Source organism: Cervus canadensis, chromosome 30 (assembly GCF_019320065.1).
Source record: "Cervus canadensis isolate Bull #8, Minnesota chromosome 30, ASM1932006v1, whole genome shotgun sequence".
In the NCBI taxonomy this organism is placed as follows: domain Eukaryota; kingdom Metazoa; phylum Chordata; class Mammalia; order Artiodactyla; family Cervidae; genus Cervus; species Cervus canadensis.
The window spans coordinates 36,162,138-36,179,963 of record NC_057415.1 but is presented as its reverse complement, the minus strand read 5'-3'; the positions used below and the strand labels follow the sequence as shown (position 1 = coordinate 36,179,963).

The following is a 17,826-nucleotide window of genomic DNA, read 5'->3' as shown; positions in this document are numbered from 1 at the left end:
AAACTGGCGTGTTCAATATGCTATGGTTAACCAGAAACGAACACATCTCTAGATATCATCATGGCCCTTCTAGGAGTCGGTGTAACAGTGAACTAGTTCACTGTGTGAGCAGAGACAAGTCCCTCACCTTCTCTGGGTGTCAGTGTTCACATCTGTAAAATGAGTGCATTGGACTCCCCAGTCTGTGAGGGCCCTTCCTGGTCAGCCATCCTGTTTGCCTGAAGTCCTGAGTCTCATTTCGATCTACCCTAATTGCTTAGAAAGAGACTTTGTGCAGCAGCTTAGAAAGCTGATAGGTAATGGTATCCCCAGGTAATTTAAGGAAGCCAGCTTTGTACCTTATCCTTCCACAGGGATCAGACCTGGGAGCTACACAAAAGTCACCGGGTCACTGGCATCAAATGGGCTCTCACCTGGGTCTATTTCCCTGCATGTCCAATCCCCAGCTTTATCTGTTTCACTCAAGAAAACCAGCCTGATAGAGGAGGAAAGAGTCCTGGACAGGAAGTTAGGAGACAGATGCAAGACTACCCCGTCACTGCCAAATTATGGAGTGAGTGCAGGTCTCTTAGCTTCTCTGAAACTACTCACCCCTCCACACCCATCCACCCACACCCACCCACCCACTCCCACATTGGAAAATATCAGAATGTCACATTGCTGGTGGTGAGGATGCCAATGAACCTTCCAGGGGCCTCCACACTGACTCATTACTGCCTAAATCCAAGCGGCTATGTTTGCAGGTTGTAGAGAGCATCATTGTGTTTGGTTTGCTAGGAATGCAGGTTGAATTCCAATCCCTGACAGCAGGGTTATCTCCTAAAGGGTGATTTCACAGGCACTAGACATTTTGAAAAAGAGGATCTGAAAAGAACGAGGATCTCCTGCAAAACTACAGCTGATCCTGTCTTCTGGACAGCAGCATGGTGACGAGTCACAAACTGCAAGCGTAGTTAGAATGGGCCTCCAGCAGCTGTGCAGCTCTGCCTCTCCTGGATGTGTCCATTCTAGACGAGAGACCTGCTGGGTCAGCTCACGCCGTCATCACGCCCCTGATCAGGCTCTTACGATTCAGTCACTCTAGGATGGGGCCCAGGCACGGTTTTATTTTAAAGCTTCCCAGAGGACTATGAAAAAGAGCCACGTTAGAGACGACTGACCTAGCTGGTCTCAAAGTCTAAACCTTTGCCCTTTGCGTGATTCATCCTCCTACCAGATTAAGCTGAGACCATGGTATTCACTTTTTCAAAGACCTTTCCAGGAACCTCCATTCCTTATCATGATAAACTTCAAAGTCCGTAGGTTGACACTGAAGGTCTTTTATAATCTGGTGTCTGCCCACCTCTTCTGCTGCTCCCCTCAGTGAAGTATGGTTGCGACAGCTCATTGCCTCCTCCTATGACTTGAATTTGCTCTGACCCTTCCGGCCCCAGGAGCTTTGCTCACAGGGCACCCTCCTCAATTCTAAGTCCCTGACATGAGCATGGAGCCTGGCACAGAGTGGGCCTCAGTGGATTCTTGCTGAAGGAAGAAATGAACGGATGGGTGAATAAAAGAATACATCGTCTATACCCTGCGGATTTATGTGGCCAAAGGCTATTATTGTATCTTTCTTCTGCCCTTAGGAAGTCGTTGTGGATCCAGACACCACCTCTTACAGCCTGACAGATCTGAGCCCATCCACCCACTACACAGCCAGGATTCAGGCACTAAATGGGACCCTGAGGAGCAAGACAGTCAAGACCACCTTCACCACGAGTAAGCGGCTCAGGGGGCAGCCGGGCCTTGAGATCACACTCTGAGACTGAACCAACCCTCCACTTCTCCTCTGACTGCGACTTTAAATGCTTCTATCACATTTTGATAAGAATCAATTACCTGCAATTACCTGAAAAGCCGGAGGGATGTGGATGTAGCAGGTTACAGGGCAGGTGGGAGGGCAGGAGGGCCAGCAGTGGGAACAGCTGGGTTCACTCCCCATCGCCACCTGCTCTGTGCGATGGAGGAGAGTTACTGCCATTCTGCAAGTCTCCGTTTCTTTATCCATATGATGGGATTAATAGTGATCCCTTCTTCATAAGGACCTTGGGAGAATCTCTGTATTGAACTCCTAGCCCAGTGGGTAGCCATTGTTGGGGCTCCTTATAAGCTCAGCGTTCTCCTTTAGCATGTGGGCATTTATAAAGCCTGCTCATCCTCTCAAATCCCATGTAGGCCAGGATTATCATGCCCAGCTTTCTGGTGGGGAACAGAGGCCCCCAGAGACTAAAAGACCGGCTCAGGGTTATACCATGAGTTAGAGTCTGGTCTGGGCTCAGGTGTTCCAGGAGCAGGGAACCACACCCAAACCCAGCCACTGGATGTCCTCTGCAGATGGCAAATGTGCAAGAGGTTCTATTAATGGAGAAGAGGAAGGGAGGAGAGGGGCTTTGGAGAGCCTTGAACTGGGTATATGGACTGTATCCCAGTGCTGCCTCCCGCCCTTCACACTTCACTCTGGTCACTCCGCACACACCTGCTGAAGGAGGGGCAGATGCCAAAGCACCTCTCTTCCAGATCTCATGCCAGGTGCTGAGAGCACCAAAAACTTGAATGTGCCCTAAAGATGCTCTCAGACCAGGTTGTGAAACAGACAAGAAAATACCTAATGAGGCAAACTCAGGGGAAGGTAACATACATTGAGGAGACCAGAACAACAACAACAAAAAAGAGCTGCTATGACCATCACTTCTCAAGTCTACCTGCTAATAAGCATAGTCCCAAGATTGTCCGTTTCTATCAAGTGTTGAATGTTTTGCACCACATTACCACAAATAGAAATTCCCCAGACATTCCTGTGTTAGCCTTCTAAGATTCCCAGGCTCAGAGCAGTTATATGACTTCTCCAGTGTCCGAAGGCAAGGAAGCAGCAAGTTCAGGACTAGAACCCTTCCTTGTCTTTGGCGTCAGAATCCTCTGAAGAGTCTGAGATGCATGCAGCCTGCCAGAGTGTCCTCAGCCACAGTGAGCCACGCCCCGGGTGCTAGAGACCCAGTCATCCTGGCCAACACCTGGGTGTCCAGCAGGTGTTCATCGGGTGCTACCTGGATGCTCCTGATTGATCACAGCCAACCTGACACACAGCCCTCAAGCAGATCAGTGTGCTTCCCACTGATATCATGGTGGCTTCCATCAGTATAAAAGGCTGAAAGGGGTCCCTTTTACCCGTAACCTCTGCACCTCACTGCACTCCCACAGAATAGCTTTAATCCTCCCCCTTGCACACCAGAGTACAGAGTCTCAGAGAGGTGGAGCTGCTTATTCTTAGGTGTCTAGCCAACAAGCACTTGACCTGTGACTTGAAAGCTCCTGCTCTGAGAATGACTCCTCCTTCTCATCCTGCAGCTGGGGTCCTGTACCGATTCCCCAGGGACTGCTCCCAAGCAATGCTGAATGGAGACACTACCTCTGGCGTCTACACCATTTATCTGAACAACAACAAGACCCAGAAGCAGGAAGTCTTCTGTGACATGACCTCTGATGGGGGTGGATGGATCGTGAGTATCATGGAGACAGGCTCCAGGCCTCTCAGACAGGAGGGGCGGGGGCAGGGGAGAGGCGGGGAGGTCTCCTCCGTGCCCTCTGACCCTAATGTGCCTGAGGGTTTGCAAGACAGTGCCTGTCACATGGAAACACTCAGGAATTCTCTCTTAAAGTAATGGGAAGGAAGCTGAGGATAAAAAGCAGTTCCCCATTTTCTCATTTGATCCTTAGACAGCTCTGTGATGTATAAATGGCCGTGGTCTCCGAGCCCATTAAGTTTACTGATTAACACTGGCCATCTACCAGGCACTGCCGTGCTAAGAGTTTTCCATGAATGATTTCAGTCCCATTACCATATGAGCTAAGTAGTACTTTTTAAAATTACGGTTGTTATTCAGTCTTTCAGCCGTGTCCAACTCTGTGACCCCATGGACTGCAGCATGCCAGGCTTCCCTGTCCTTCACCATCTTCCAGAGCTTGCTCAAACTCATGTCCATTGAGTCAGTGATGCCATCCAACCATTTCATCCTCTGTTGGCCCCTTCTCCTACTGCCTTTAGTCTTTCCCAGCAGCAGGGTCTTTACCAATGAGTCGGCTCTTCACATCATGTGCCCAAAGTATTGGAGCTTCAGCATCAGTCCTTCCAATGAATATTTTAATTATTAAATTTTATTTTTTCAGAGCAGTTTTAGATGGGCAGCAGCATTGAGCAGGAGGTTCACTGAGTTCCCATATCCCCCCTGTCCCCACATGTATGGCCTACACGGACACATCACAATCACCCCAAGCTGGATGGTGGTCTTATTCATCTCTGTTCCTCGGGGGAGAACCCTGAGACTCTGAGAAGGGAGGTGATGTGCGTGTGCCGAATTGCATGGCAGATTAGTGAGGACAGAGGTGGGGCCAGGTGCCTTTCCCACAGTGAGCATTTCCTCCTCTCAGAAAGATGTCTTCTCGTTCCTTCAATGGCTTAAGCTCATCCGGATTCACTGCTTGTGTTTATAGGTGTTCCTGAGACGCAAAAATGGACGTGAGGACTTCTATCGAAACTGGAAGGCCTATACTGCTGGATTTGGGGACCTAAGAGAAGAGTTCTGGCTTGGTAATACAGCCTGCGTGTTCATGCCCCAAATGCCCATTCCTGCCCTCCCTGTTGTCTGTCCTACCCACGCCGAAATGTGGGAGAAAGACGGATTAGGAGGAAACGACAGCTCTGGTGGTCGACACAGAATATCAGATTCTCAATGGAAAAGACTTGAAATTCTCTGGGTCATTAAAAATAAAAATCTGATCAGAGGAGAGCCAACAGCCCGACCCTAAGAATAAGCCTAGCCTCAAGTCACCCCCTGGGCCACTTAGAGCGTTATCCTCACTGATGCCCTTCACCTGTGCTGACTGGGTCCGTCAGAGCCACAAGTGCCAAGCCTCCCAGAAGCCCCACAGTGTACAAAGTTCCCATCTTGCTCCTGAGAAAACAGCCCCAAAGAGGTTAAGCTGCTGACCGTAGGGATCTAGCCAATAAAGATGTGAGTGGCACTCCAATTCTCTCAGCCAGCACTACAGGGGCATCCCCCATCCCCCACTGTGACTCACACTTAGCAACCACCTGCCCCTGGCACAGGGCAGCTTCCTGTGTTCCAGCATCTGAGCCTGGGAACATCTGCCTCATTGCCTTTCACAGGTAACGAGCCTTAGAGTGCAAAAGGTACCCTCTCCACTTCATTTCCTTTGATTTTCATAACACACTAGGAGGCTGGCAGGGCAAAGAGGCCAGCCCAACTTTAGCTGAGGCTCAGACACGGCGTGTGTGTCACCTGGCGTGGCAGCGGCGAAGAGCGGAGCAGGCTGCTTCACGCAAAGCTCCTCAGTTCACACGGAGCCGCTGCTCTCTCTCACGCGGGAGGAGGAACGGGCGCCTCGGTCACGGTGCTTCTTTGGTAACCCGCGCCTGTCGTCCTCAGGGCTGGACACTTTGAGCAAAATCACAGCCCAGGGGCAGTACGAGCTCCGGGTGGACCTGCGCGACCACGGGCAGTCGGCCTACGCCGTCTACGACAGGTTCAGCGTGGGCGACTCCCGGACGCGCTACCGGCTGAAGGTGGAGGGCTACAGCGGCACGGCAGGTGGGTTCAGCGGCCGGACGGGGGGTACAGCGGCCTGGCGGGGGGTGGTACAGCGGCCCGGCGGGTGGGCCCAGCGGGTGGGCACGGCGGGTGGGTACAGCGGCCTGGCGGGTACGCGCAGTCACTCGCGGAGCCCACGGGACCTCGAACACATCTCGGGGTTTCGGCTAGTTCCCCCGCTCAGCAGTCCTTCCTGCATCGGCCCACCCACTTATCCACAAACATTTGATAGGTGCTCATCTGGCAGAACTACAATTTAACAGGGCTAGGTAGATACTTGGGAGAAGGCAATGGCACCCCGCTCCAGTACTCTTGCCTGGAAAATCCCATGGATGGAGGAGCCTGGTAGGCTACATACAGTCCATGGGGTCGGGAAGAGGCGGACACGACGGAGCGACTTCACTTTCACTTTTCACTCGCATGCATTGGAGAAGGAAATGGCAACCCACTCCAGTGTTCTTGCCTGGAGAATCCCAGGGACGGCGGAGCCTGGTGGGCTGCCGTCTGTGGGGTCACACAGAAGTCACTTAGCAGCAGCAGCAGGTAGATACTTGGTCACCAAAACCTAGGGTAGGTTGGGAAATAGGACATTTAAGGTGTATTTGTAGCTACCTACTGTCACTCAAAAACTGTCTTTTTCTACTCCGTGTTTAGATACCAGTTTTGGACGGAGAGACAAGCAGTGTCTTGGGAGCCTTAAGGCTCATGTACTCTCCCGCCTCTCTGTTTATTACACACATGTGACCCCTGGGGATCCCATTAGTGAGCTAACGCAGTGTGTCTGGGGTGAAGCAGAGACGCCCCATTTCTGATAAGGGCCCTCATGATGCCAGTGTTGGTGGCACTGCTGGTCCGCGGCCTGCACTTTGAGTAGCAGACAGTCCACTCCATTACCCACCTGGATGAATCTTTTCTAAGGCCTTCCTGCCACATGGCCCTCCAGCCTCAGCTGGCACATCCCCATGACCAGAGAAGCTCCCTACCTGCCTGGCAGTCCTTCACTCTCTGACCAGTACAGAACCTAGTTCAGGTTTTGAAGATGTCTTTGACTTGAAATGACCTTTGTGTGGTTTTCTGGTGCCACGTTACAAGAGAAACCAATAAGGAAACCATATGCATTCAGGCAAATGAGGTGGCAGCCTCTTTTTGCTGATATTTCATATGCATTGTGCAAGTGAAAGTGTTCATCTCTGTCGTGTCCGACTCCTTGTGACCCCATGGACTGCAGCCCGCCAGGCGCCTCTGTCCATGGGATTCTCCAGGCAAGAACATTGGGGTGGGGGTGCCATTTCCTTCTCCAAGGGATCTTGCCAACCCAAACCTGGGTCTCCTGCATTGCAAGCAGATTCTTTACCATTTGAGCCACCAGGCAAGCCTCATTTCATTTGCATTATATATTATATAATATATGATACATCTGTGATACATATACAGATCATATATGTATGGTATATATACATATCTCCAGGGAGATATTGCTATTATACAGGTGAGGAAACTGAGGCTCAGAGAAGTTTGGCGATTTGCCCAAGACGTAACAGCTTGAGGAATGTGGGCCCAGGGGACCAGCCTGGCTGCTGACAGGTGGTTTTGGTAACAAGGGAGATCAGGTGTAAGAGCGTGACCACCCCATGCCAAGCCCTGCCTGCTTTGGTGTGGCTCCCCATTACGTTTATGAGAACAGAGGAGACGGGTGCTATAGCACATTCCCAGCCTCTGGGCCCTGAAAGAACATGCCCATGATGGGAAAAGTCTCCAGGTATGATTTGCCAGAAGCAGGTCTCAACCTAAGGAGAGTCAGAGCTCTTTAGAAATCAAGTTGGTGGTAATGAAGGGAGAGATCCGGGGTGAACATTGTTTTCATTCTTGCATCAGTCAAGGAATTCTAACATTTTATTACCTAGCAACAAATATCTCTTTTGTTGAGATGGCTTCAGGCAAGGAAGATCTTGTTACAGGGCAAGCAAAGGCACCCTGAGCAAGCAAAGGCACCCTGGGCAAGCAGGCAGCAGGAATGTGGCCTCCACCCATCTCTCTCTGTATTTTCAACAGAAAATGAGCCATAATCTGCCCCTTCATTTCAGAAGCTCACCCTTGGAACCGCCTCCTCCTATGTGTACTGAGGGCAGCCAGCCCCTCCCCAGGAGAGCATCTTGTTTCACCATTCCTAGCTTCCAGCCTCATGCTCTTGGTAGCTTCATCAATTAACAAGGCACTCAAGTCCCTATGGATAAAGAATCTGCCTGCAATGCAGGAGACCCAGGTCTAATCCCCAGGTTGGGAAGATCCCTATCAAGTCCCTATGATAAATTGCTACAATATATCAGGATAGAATGCCTTGATGTCTTGAAACTTTTCTGCCCAGCATTGGCCAGGGTTGGAAGTGAGAGAACACCGAAATGGTGCTTAAACACTCCTAAAATTCAGTATATTAAATTACAAGCTAGATTCCCATGTAGCACTACATGTAAACGGGCTTTTTGTCTAAGAATCAAGGGAAATTGGTCCCATCAACACTTTGAAAAATAAATGTGCAATATGCAAGCTATTTGGTGACATCTAAAACCTGAGCGGTTTGGTTGTAAGTATGACTCTGTAGGCTGAGACTTAAGGCAGACTGGCTCAGGATAGCTCTGGAAAATCAGCATGGCAGAGTGGAAACTAAAGTCATTAGAGCTTTTGCTAAATGTTAGATGTGCGAGCGAGCGAGTGACTGTGAGTTAACGAATAAGTGCATGTGTGCTAAGTCACTTCAGTCGTGTCCAACGGTAGCCCGCCAGGCTCCTCTGTCCATGGGATTCTCCAGGCAAGAATACTGGAGTGGGTTGCCATTTCCTCCTTCAGGGGATCTTCCCGACCCAGGGATTGAACCTGTATCTCCGACGTCTCCTGCATTGGCAGTCAAGTCCTCTACCACTAACACTACCTAGGAATAAATGGGTAATAAATAAATACATCCCTGGAGGAGGGCATGGCAACCCACTCCAGTATTCTTGCCTGGAGAATCCCATGGACAGAGGAGCCTGGTGGGCTGCAGTCCACGGGGTCTCCAAGAGTCGGACACGACTGAGCGCCTAAGCCTAAATAAATACATGAAAACAATAATGAAGTCTAAATACTTGCATTTGGGGGGAAAACACATCATTATTAAATACAGATTTCCCACCTTACTCTCTGAGCTCCTTTACATCAAGTGAATGCAAAAACAGTCATGAAAGTAACAATCACAGCTGTTTGCACACCATACCACCTGTTCGGCATACACCTTCATACCGTTGTTCCAACAGCCCCCTGAGGTGAATCCAATCAATGTGCTCTGCTAGTTCCATTCTACAGATGGGAAAACTGAGGTTCCACAAGTGGCTTGATTTGTGCAAGGACACAACTAGGGTACGAATAAGGTGGGACTGGAGCAAGACCCTCCAAACATGCCCGCAGCCCTCCTTCTACCACCTTGTGCTGCTTCCATCAGAAATGAGGCTCCAGGCGGCACTCACGTTCTACCCAGGCCTGTGCTGGATCCTAATCCTGGGCCTCTCGTTCGAGACCGGCCCACCCCAGCATCGGTTGCCGCCCTGGTGCTTCCACAGCCCACCCGGAGCTCCAGCTCCCAGCCGGTACGTTCTCTCTCCCAGGTGACTCCATGGCCTACCACAACGGCAGATCCTTCTCCACCTTCGACAAGGACACAGACTCGGCCATCACCAACTGTGCCCTGTCCTACAAGGGGGCTTTCTGGTACAAGAACTGCCACCGCGTCAACCTGATGGGGAGATACGGGGACAACAGCCACAGTCAGGTGAGTGCCGGCAAGGGCCCGAGCAGGGCTGAGACGGGGAGGCAGGGACCTCAGGGGCAAGACCTCGGGTGTCTTCACAGCAGGGAGAACTCCACGGCACCACGGGCCAGGTAAGACCATAGCGACGGTGTGTATTCACCCGTGAAGATTCCGAGGAGAACCACTGGTCAAGGGGATGCCAAGCATGCACAGCTTTCCTCGGATTATCTGTGTCTGAACCCCACAAGGAGGCTGCTTGGGTAAAGCAGGGGTGATGCAGGCCCTGGCCTAGAGGCACCTCCAGACCCCCAAGAACATCTCAGAATGAAGATGACAGATTTTAAGTTCCTTCCTCTTATGAGTCATAAGACCGAGGTCCAGAGAAAGGTGACTTTCATGAGGTCATGGACCAAAGGTGGGGACAGAGCCAAATCCTCCAGGCCACCCCCCCGCCCAAATTTCCCTGCACCATACAGGATCCTGGGACACAATTTCTGCAATCATAGAAACAGATTTTTTGCAGTTTCTGTGGAAATGGGTGAACAAAGTCAATTTCAACTATTTTCTCACACTGAGCCCTGCCTACACTAGCAGGTGCCTGAAAAGTGACAGAAGTCAAGTGGGCCCAGCTACTTAACTATGATGGTCCCTTTTCAGCAGCCGTCCCTGCATCACACAGGAGGGAACGGTATTCACACAGAGCCATCCAGACTGACCCCTGGGCTGGGTCTCAGGGAGTCGTACCCAGCCTGCAGCCCGGATGGTTGTTGTCAGTCACTAAGTCATGTCCGACTCTTTGTGACTCCCTGGACTGCAGCATGCCAGGGTCCTCTGTCCTCCACTCTCCCCTGGAGTTTGCTCAAGTTCATGTCCACTGAGCTACTGATGCTAGCTAACCAGCTCATTCCCTGCCGTCCCCTTCTCCTTTCATCTTCAATCTTTCCCAGCATCAGAGTCTTTTCCAATGAGTCAGCTCTTTGCACCAGGTGGCCAAAGTATTGGAGCTTCAACTTTAGCAATAATCCTTCCAATGTAGATGCAGGGTTGATTTCCTTTAGGATTGACTAGTTTGATCTCCTTGCAGTCCAAGGGACTCTCAAGAGTCTTCTCCAACACCACAGTTCAAAAGTATCAATCTTTGGCACTCAGCCTTCTTATGGTCCAACTCTGACATCCGTACCTGACTACTGGAGAAACCATAGCTTTAACCTCTATCGGCAAAGTGATGTCTCTGCTTTTTAATCCACTATCTAGATTTGTCATATCTTTCCTTCCAAGGAACAAGTGTCTTTTAATTTCATGGCTGCAGTCACCGTCCACAGTGATTTTAGAGACCCAAAAGATAAAATCTGCCATTGTTTCCACTGTTCCCCCTTCCATTTGCCATGAAGTGATGGGACCTGATGCCATGATCTTAGCTTTTAATGTTGAGTTTTAAGCCAGGTTTTTCACTCTCCTCTTTCACTCTCATCAGGAGGCTCTTTAGTTCTTCTTCACTTTCTGCCAGTAGAGTTGAATCATCTGCGTATCTGAAGTTGCTGGTATTTCTCCCAGCAATCTGGGATACCTTTGTAAGAAGGCAAAGGTCCAAATCACACCAAATGACCGGAGGGATTCCGATCGGGGGGCCTAGGTAGGATGCAGCATCTCATCATCTTGCTTACTTATACTTTTGTTCTTGGGATTTTTTTTGCAGCTGTTGGGTTGCTGGGTTTGGGGTTCTTTTGTTTTTATCAGCTGCATGGACAAAGGATCCCGGTGGATGCAAAAGAGTTGGCCACAACTTAGTGACTAAACAACGACAGCTCTGTTATTATTGATTTTGATACATGTGTTTATGTTAACCACCTGCAAATGAGTGTTGTGACCTTAAATGTACACCTTATCTTGACATAATTTCTGACACTTTTCAAAGCGTCATCACCTTCTCTCTCCCGTGTACATCACCTTTGCTCTGTGAGGGGACCAGGCCGTGGCTTTTCGCGTCTATTTTATGGAGGAGGCAAGACTGAAGGACACATCTGAACAGAACATGTGTTCTCTCCGCCCTATATGTGGCCTCGATAATGCGTCCACTCTGAGAACTACCGCACTCCTTTACCTCCTGGGTCCCGAACATCAATGTAATACAGAGTCCTTTGGGAGGGGAATAAAAGCTACATGCCGGAAGGAAACTTCCTTTTCCATCGTTCCGTCCAACTCTGGAAGAAGGAGCTGACATGAAAGGCCACAGAGCAGTCACGGGAGCGCAGTCCCAGCTCCGGCTCTTCTCTGGCTGTCGTGAGGCCTCCGTGAAGTCACTCTCCCTCTCTGGCTTCCGTCTCCACCGCAGCATGAGGAGGACTCACTTCCAGCTCTGAGCCTCAATCGGAGGAGAGGACGAGGGCAGGGGAAGGGAGCACAGGACCAAGCTGAGTGAATTTCAGACGCATCTGCCCCTAAACTGAGTCGGGTATTCTCAGATCCCATCCCCTGTTGGGTTCAGAGCCTGTCCAGTATCAATCAGTGCCAAAAATTAGCATTAAACAAAGCATCTATATTCTCCCCCATCTCATCAGCCGCTCTCTTCTCTGTGGACATGTTCCATCCCAGTCCTACGGAACCTGAAGAGAAGAGGCCTCAGTGCGCGGAGCAGGGTGGGGGGTAGGGGAGACCCCGCAGGAGGACTCCCTGACGCTGACCCCCACCCAAGGAGGACAGGGGTCTGCGGGACTCAACAGGCGGAGTCGACCACCTGTCCACTTTGCTGAAGAGCCAAACCAGGTGGCCCTGAAATAAATACAGGCTTTTCTTGAGGAAAATCTCTGGCCAGAGTTCTGAGGCTATGCCTCCATACTTGAGATAGGGGAGTAATATTTACTGAGCACCTATGATGGGCCCAGCACGGTGGCAGCTCCTTTACAGACTCATTTAATCTTCACAGCATCCTTCCAAGGTTAGCATTATTAGCCCTAAAGAAGAAAAATAGTAAAACCGAGGCCCAGAACCTTTTGATAACTTGTTCAAGACATATATCTCTCAAGTAAGAACACAAAGATTCAATTTTATGTGTCAGGTTGCAAAACTTGTGTCCACCTATGTTCTTTGAGCTGTACCATACCAACCCCTATTAATAAAACATGTCGTAGGAATCCTGTGAAGTATAGACTCCACCGCCCCCGCCCCCCCCCGCCACCTATAGCTACTCAATTCCATAAGCTCTGATCATAACCTGAATTCCTACAGCACGTAATCCTAATGATGGCCAGTTTCATCAGCCATTACTTTATCTCAAGATGGCAGATCAAAGTTCAATGCAAACTCAGGTGAATTCTGCCTAAAGTTAAAAAAAAAAAATTGATTCATCCAGATCTTTTGAAAGTTTTCATCATACAAATCAATAAACAGATCAGCAGGATACAGACGTGAGCTTCCAAATGGTCGAGCTGGAACAAAGCTCATCTTTTTCCTTTAAATTAATTTTTATTGGAGTATAGTTGTTTTAGAATGTTGTATTAGTTTCTACTATACAACAAAGTGAATCAGCTACATGTGTGTGTATATATATCCCCTGGAGAAGGATATGGCAACCCACTTCAGAATTCTTGCCTGGGAAGAATATATATATATACACAGCCTGACTATAGCCAGCCAGGCTCCTCTGTCCATGGGATTTCCCAGGCAAGAATTCTGGAGTGGGTTGCCATATCCTTCTCCAGGGGATCTTCCTGACCCAGGGATCAAACCCACATCTCCTGCATTGGCAGGCAGATTCTTCACTGCTGAGTCACCAGAAAAGCCCCACGTCCATCTACATCCACTCATTTTTGGATTTCCTTCCCGTTTACATCATCACAGAGCATTGAGAAGAGGCCCCTGTGCTATACAGTAGGTTCTAGTTAATAGAACTCACTATTAACCAGATAGTTACCTACTTTATACATAGTTGTCAATAGTGAATATATGACAATCCCAGTCTCCCAGTTCATCCTCCCCTTCCCCCTTGGGATCCATATGTTTGAAACAGGGCTCATTTTGTCCCCCTAACTAAATAGCAATGGTCAGTGAATACCTTGCCTGATGGAAACCAATCTGAAGGTCTTCTCTCCTTCACAGGGTGTTAACTGGTTCCACTGGAAGGGCCACGAGCATTCAATCCAGTTTGCTGAGATGAAGCTGAGACCCAGCAACTTCCGAAACCTCGAAGGCAGGCGCAAAAGGGCGTAAGTTTCCGCGGACAACCGGGGGAGAGGAGTAGGGCCCAGAGATCGAAGATAATTTTACCAAAGCATCAATGCGAGCAGTCCGACCATTAAGCCACACCTGGGCGTCTGGCAGGAGCTAAAGTTGACCATGGACCGTCGGGGCCTGCAGCGGCAGCGCTGGCCTCAGCCACTCCGCGATGACTTCCTTCACACCAAAGACCACAGTGTCCAGCAGGTTTCCATTCTGCTGTTTGATTCAGCAAAAGTCTTCCAGCGACAGCATCACAGTGATTTTGCTTCTCTTGGGTGGCTCTGGGGATGGGAGCGGGGCAGGCTGTACAGTGCGTAGTTTGTCTTAGAACCAGCTGTATTTCACACAAAGCTGTATAATTAATTATCATTATTTTTGTTAGCAGTGATTCAATGTGTGTCTTGAAGCCGTCCCTTTTTTTACGTTCAGAAAAGCAATGCTGTTTCAATTTTAAGGATACAATTAATATTATTAATATAATAATAATGATGATGATGTAAACTAAGAATTTTTAAAGAGATCTTCTTTTCCAAAACACATCTGGACAGTACCTGATTGTATTTTTTTTTTTTTAATAAAAGCACAAGTACTTTTAAATTTGACTATTGGTTTTCCTTTCTTTTTTTTGTCAAGCCTGAATTCCACCAAAGACAAAGTATCTGAACAAAGTGGGAGAGGAGGGAAGGGAGAGGTAAGGAGGGGTGGTGGCCAAGAGGGAGGGGAAGAAGGAAAGGGAGACTGCGGGGCTGGGGGAGGGGGAAATATTTTTGAATTTGAACAAGTTTGGAAAATGCTTGTAACTTAAGATTCAGGGACTTCCCTTGTGGTCCAGTGGCTAAGACTGCACAATCCCGGTGCAAGGAGCCTGGGTTCAGTCCCTGCGCAAGGAACCAGAACCCCCAGGCCTCAATTAAAGTTCCCACGAGCTGCAACGAAGACCTGGAGCAGCCAAACAAATTAATATCTAAAAAAAAAAAAAAAAAGATTCAGCTTCCTGCTCAACATTTCCAAAACTAGCAGTTTATTATTTTAAAAGATACCTTTACACCCGTCTTCTAAAGTAATCTCCTAAATGCCACAGATTGGCTGACAACTGTGATCGAGCAAGGGTGAAAGTCCCCAGAGGCTTAAGTTCGAGCCTTGGCTCCACCATTCCTTAGCTCCTTAACCTCTCCAGGCCTCAGTTTTCTCATCAGTCAAGTGGGGATACATGGATGTCTTAATTTTGTAGCATTTCTGTGGAAAATAAAAGAGATCATCCCATGAGGCCCTTTGCAAGGTGCCGGGCATAAGTATGGGTGATGACTACTCTCACTGGATACACAGTGGACTGGGGCGGGGCGGTCATAGGATGGAATGACCTGTCCGTGGCTACTTTGTTGTTATTGCTCGGCTCTCAGTTGTGTCTGACTCTTTGCGACAACATGGACTGCAGCACGCCAGGCTTCCCTATCCCTCACCATCTCCCAGAGTTTGCTCAAACTCATGTTCACTGAGTCAGTGACACCATCCAACCATCTCACCCTCTGTCATCCCCTTCTCCTCCTGCCCTCAGTCTTTCCCAGCATCACAGTCTTTTGCGCATCAGGGTCTTTTCCAATGAGTCTTTGGATCAGGTGGGCTCTCTGCATCAGACGGCCAAAGTATCAGAGCTTCAGCTTTAGCATCAGTCCTTCCAGTGAAGATTCAGGTTGATGTCAGTGGCTACCAGCCCAGTTAATAGTAGAACTAGGATTTAAACTCAGGTTTTCTGGTCCCCATGTCCTTGCTCTCCCCCAAGTCCTTGATGACAACCCCTCCTTCTCTGGGATACATGTGTCGCGGTGTAGAATGAGGGGTGTGGGGAAGTCACCAGGATATGTCATGAGGCTCATATGACCTGAAGTCTTAGGGACAATGTCTCCTAGGAATGCCCCCTTCTCCCCTGCTTGACGCCCCCTAAAAGGAAGCGAGCCCTGCGTCACCCAGTTTGGTCTGAATACCTCTAGTGATGGAGGGGACTCACTGCCCAGAATAGCAGACCTGTTTGTACTCAGACAGTGTGAGTCAGAACCACACATTACACATTTCTTTTTTCAAACAGGGATTGGGGGTGGCGGAAGGGGGCGATTCTCTGTTCATTCTCTTAGGGATTTTCAACAAATCGACTTTATTTAATGGAAATGTTTGGGCTGATAGGCCTCATTCAAATGGAATGCGATGGCTCAGAAAGGAAAATCAGAGGAATTTATGGTTCCAGCCAGATCCTTTGCTGCCGAGTTTATCTTGCTTTAATAAATGCTGTCATGTTATATACACAGTTTGCTCCTTCAGATCATAAGACTTGTTGCCTGCAAGCCAGCCATAGCAACACTAGCCTTGCTGTGTAAACCCAAATAAACCGGCTCCCTGGAACAACCAAGCCTTACGGGGGGCGGGGCGGGGGGGGGCGGTGCTTAACCCTCTACTGACTGCCGACTCAGGAGCCCCTGAGCCTCAGCTTACCCCTCCCAGGAAAGACAGATACAGTAAGCTGGTAAGGTGTTCCCCAGAAGCTACACAAGAGTCAAAGTCTCTTGGTGAAGAGGCCACATCAAACACATCCTTATTCATGGCCTTCGGAAGATTGCAGTCATGTCCACACAGGGGCTAAGTGGGCAGAAGGCCTGAGGCCATGGCATTCAAAACCTCTGCAGTGGGTTTCTGCACCCCACAAGTGTGAGCTTCAGACACAAGTCCAAAGTGTGAGCTCAGTATTTTTCAAACACATCTTTCAGTTACTGGCTCTGTGGCTTTGTTCAAGCACCCACCTCCACCTTGAAAGGTCTTGTGAAATCCTATTCCCCCCTCAAGGTGCAAGCCTGTTTCCACTCCCAAGATGCACTCTGTAGCTCTCCATCAAAAACGTATTTCCACTGTGTTTGGTCTTCTCTTTGCCCTTCCCCATCTGCTCTGCTCCCTGCTTCCTGCTCTGTATCCTAAAGACCACCCTTCAAGAATGAGACCGATGGACCCTCATGCCCCCAGGCTTCCAGCGGGCAGCACAGGGACATGGAAGGAAAGAGACTGGTGGAGATGGGGTGGGGGACGAGTCAGGGAATTCCTTTTCCAGCGCCATCTGTAGGCCATCGTGGAGGGCTGGCCATCAAGATGGGTGCGAGTTTCCCCTAGAAGAGTCTCAGCCCCCATCGACTGTCTCCACACAAATCCCTCTACAAGTTTCAGATAACTGCTCCCCCTCCTTGCCCCTTCCAGCAGCGATGGTCTCTGCATATCAGCTGCTACTAGACCTGGGGAATCGTGCTGGGCCCTCTGGTTCTCCTCCAGCCAGCCCACTCCGTTGGAAATAGTCCCTTACTTCCACTTTTCTGGGGCACCGTGACAGGCTCGCCCACTCCTGGGGACACGCAGACACCCTGCACCACCATTACAGTTACCCCATCATTTCTACTCACGCCTCTCTCCCTGTAGTAGACGTTGGTCATTTAATGACTTCCCAGAATGTCAACTCCTTTCTAGTTTTGGAGAATCTCCCACTGGATGAGAACCCTACCTCCTCCCACCATGGCAGCCGCAGGGGGAAATGCTCCGTCCTCCTCCCCGTGGGAGCAGGGTTTGGGCACACAACCTGAGCAGAGCCCCCCGGACACCTGCAGAGGGACATCTGACCTTTAGCAAGGAACGCAGGCCAAGGAGCCTCTGGGCTGCTTCCCCACAACCACCTTCAGCATCCGCCCGCAGAGCCCCAGCCTTTGGGACCACGATCCAGCCCACTTCTCGCCTTCTTGGCCTGCCCCGCCCCCGCCACTCTCCTCCCCACCACACCTGAACGGCCCCAGAGTATCCAGGGGGTGCCCTGGCGGCTCCGCTGATGGGCTCTCGTCTCCCAAGATTCTCATTTCCCTTTTCATTTCAAAGTCCATGCCGAGTAACCCACACGTGCCCAGCACTAAGTGAACAAACCAACATGCGTCCCGCCTTCACGCAGCCTTCATGCAACCTTCATGCCAGGAAGAGGCTGGCATCATGCTTTATACATTCACATCAGACAAGCAAATGTATTACTGCAGACTAAAGGCACGCTTTGGAAGCAAACACAAGAGACTAGCAGAACATCTAACCGGGACTGGACTAGGATGGCTTCCCTGAGGAAGGGCACGTGAATCACAACCTACATGATAAGCAGGAGTTAACCAGTGAGAGAGGGAG

The 17,826-nt window shown here is 49.8% G+C and overlaps 1 protein-coding gene across 11 annotated transcripts in view; it reads left to right on the top strand.

The window, feature by feature from the left end:
• TNC (tenascin C) overlaps positions 1–14,240 on the top strand; it is a 100,354-nt gene extending 86,114 nt beyond the window's left edge. For all 11 annotated transcript variants that reach the window (XM_043453186.1, XM_043453184.1, XM_043453180.1 and 8 more), the window contains 6 exons: positions 1,626–1,758; positions 3,385–3,536; positions 4,528–4,624; positions 5,484–5,645; positions 9,281–9,444; positions 13,519–14,240. In XM_043453186.1, the coding sequence (XP_043309121.1) occupies positions 1,626–1,758; positions 3,385–3,536; positions 4,528–4,624; positions 5,484–5,645; positions 9,281–9,444; positions 13,519–13,629 (819 nt within the window). In that variant the 3' untranslated portion in view covers positions 13,630–14,240. The remainder of the gene's footprint in view (positions 1–1,625; positions 1,759–3,384; positions 3,537–4,527; positions 4,625–5,483; positions 5,646–9,280; positions 9,445–13,518) is intronic.
• The last annotated feature ends 3,586 nt before the right edge of the window (positions 14,241–17,826 follow it).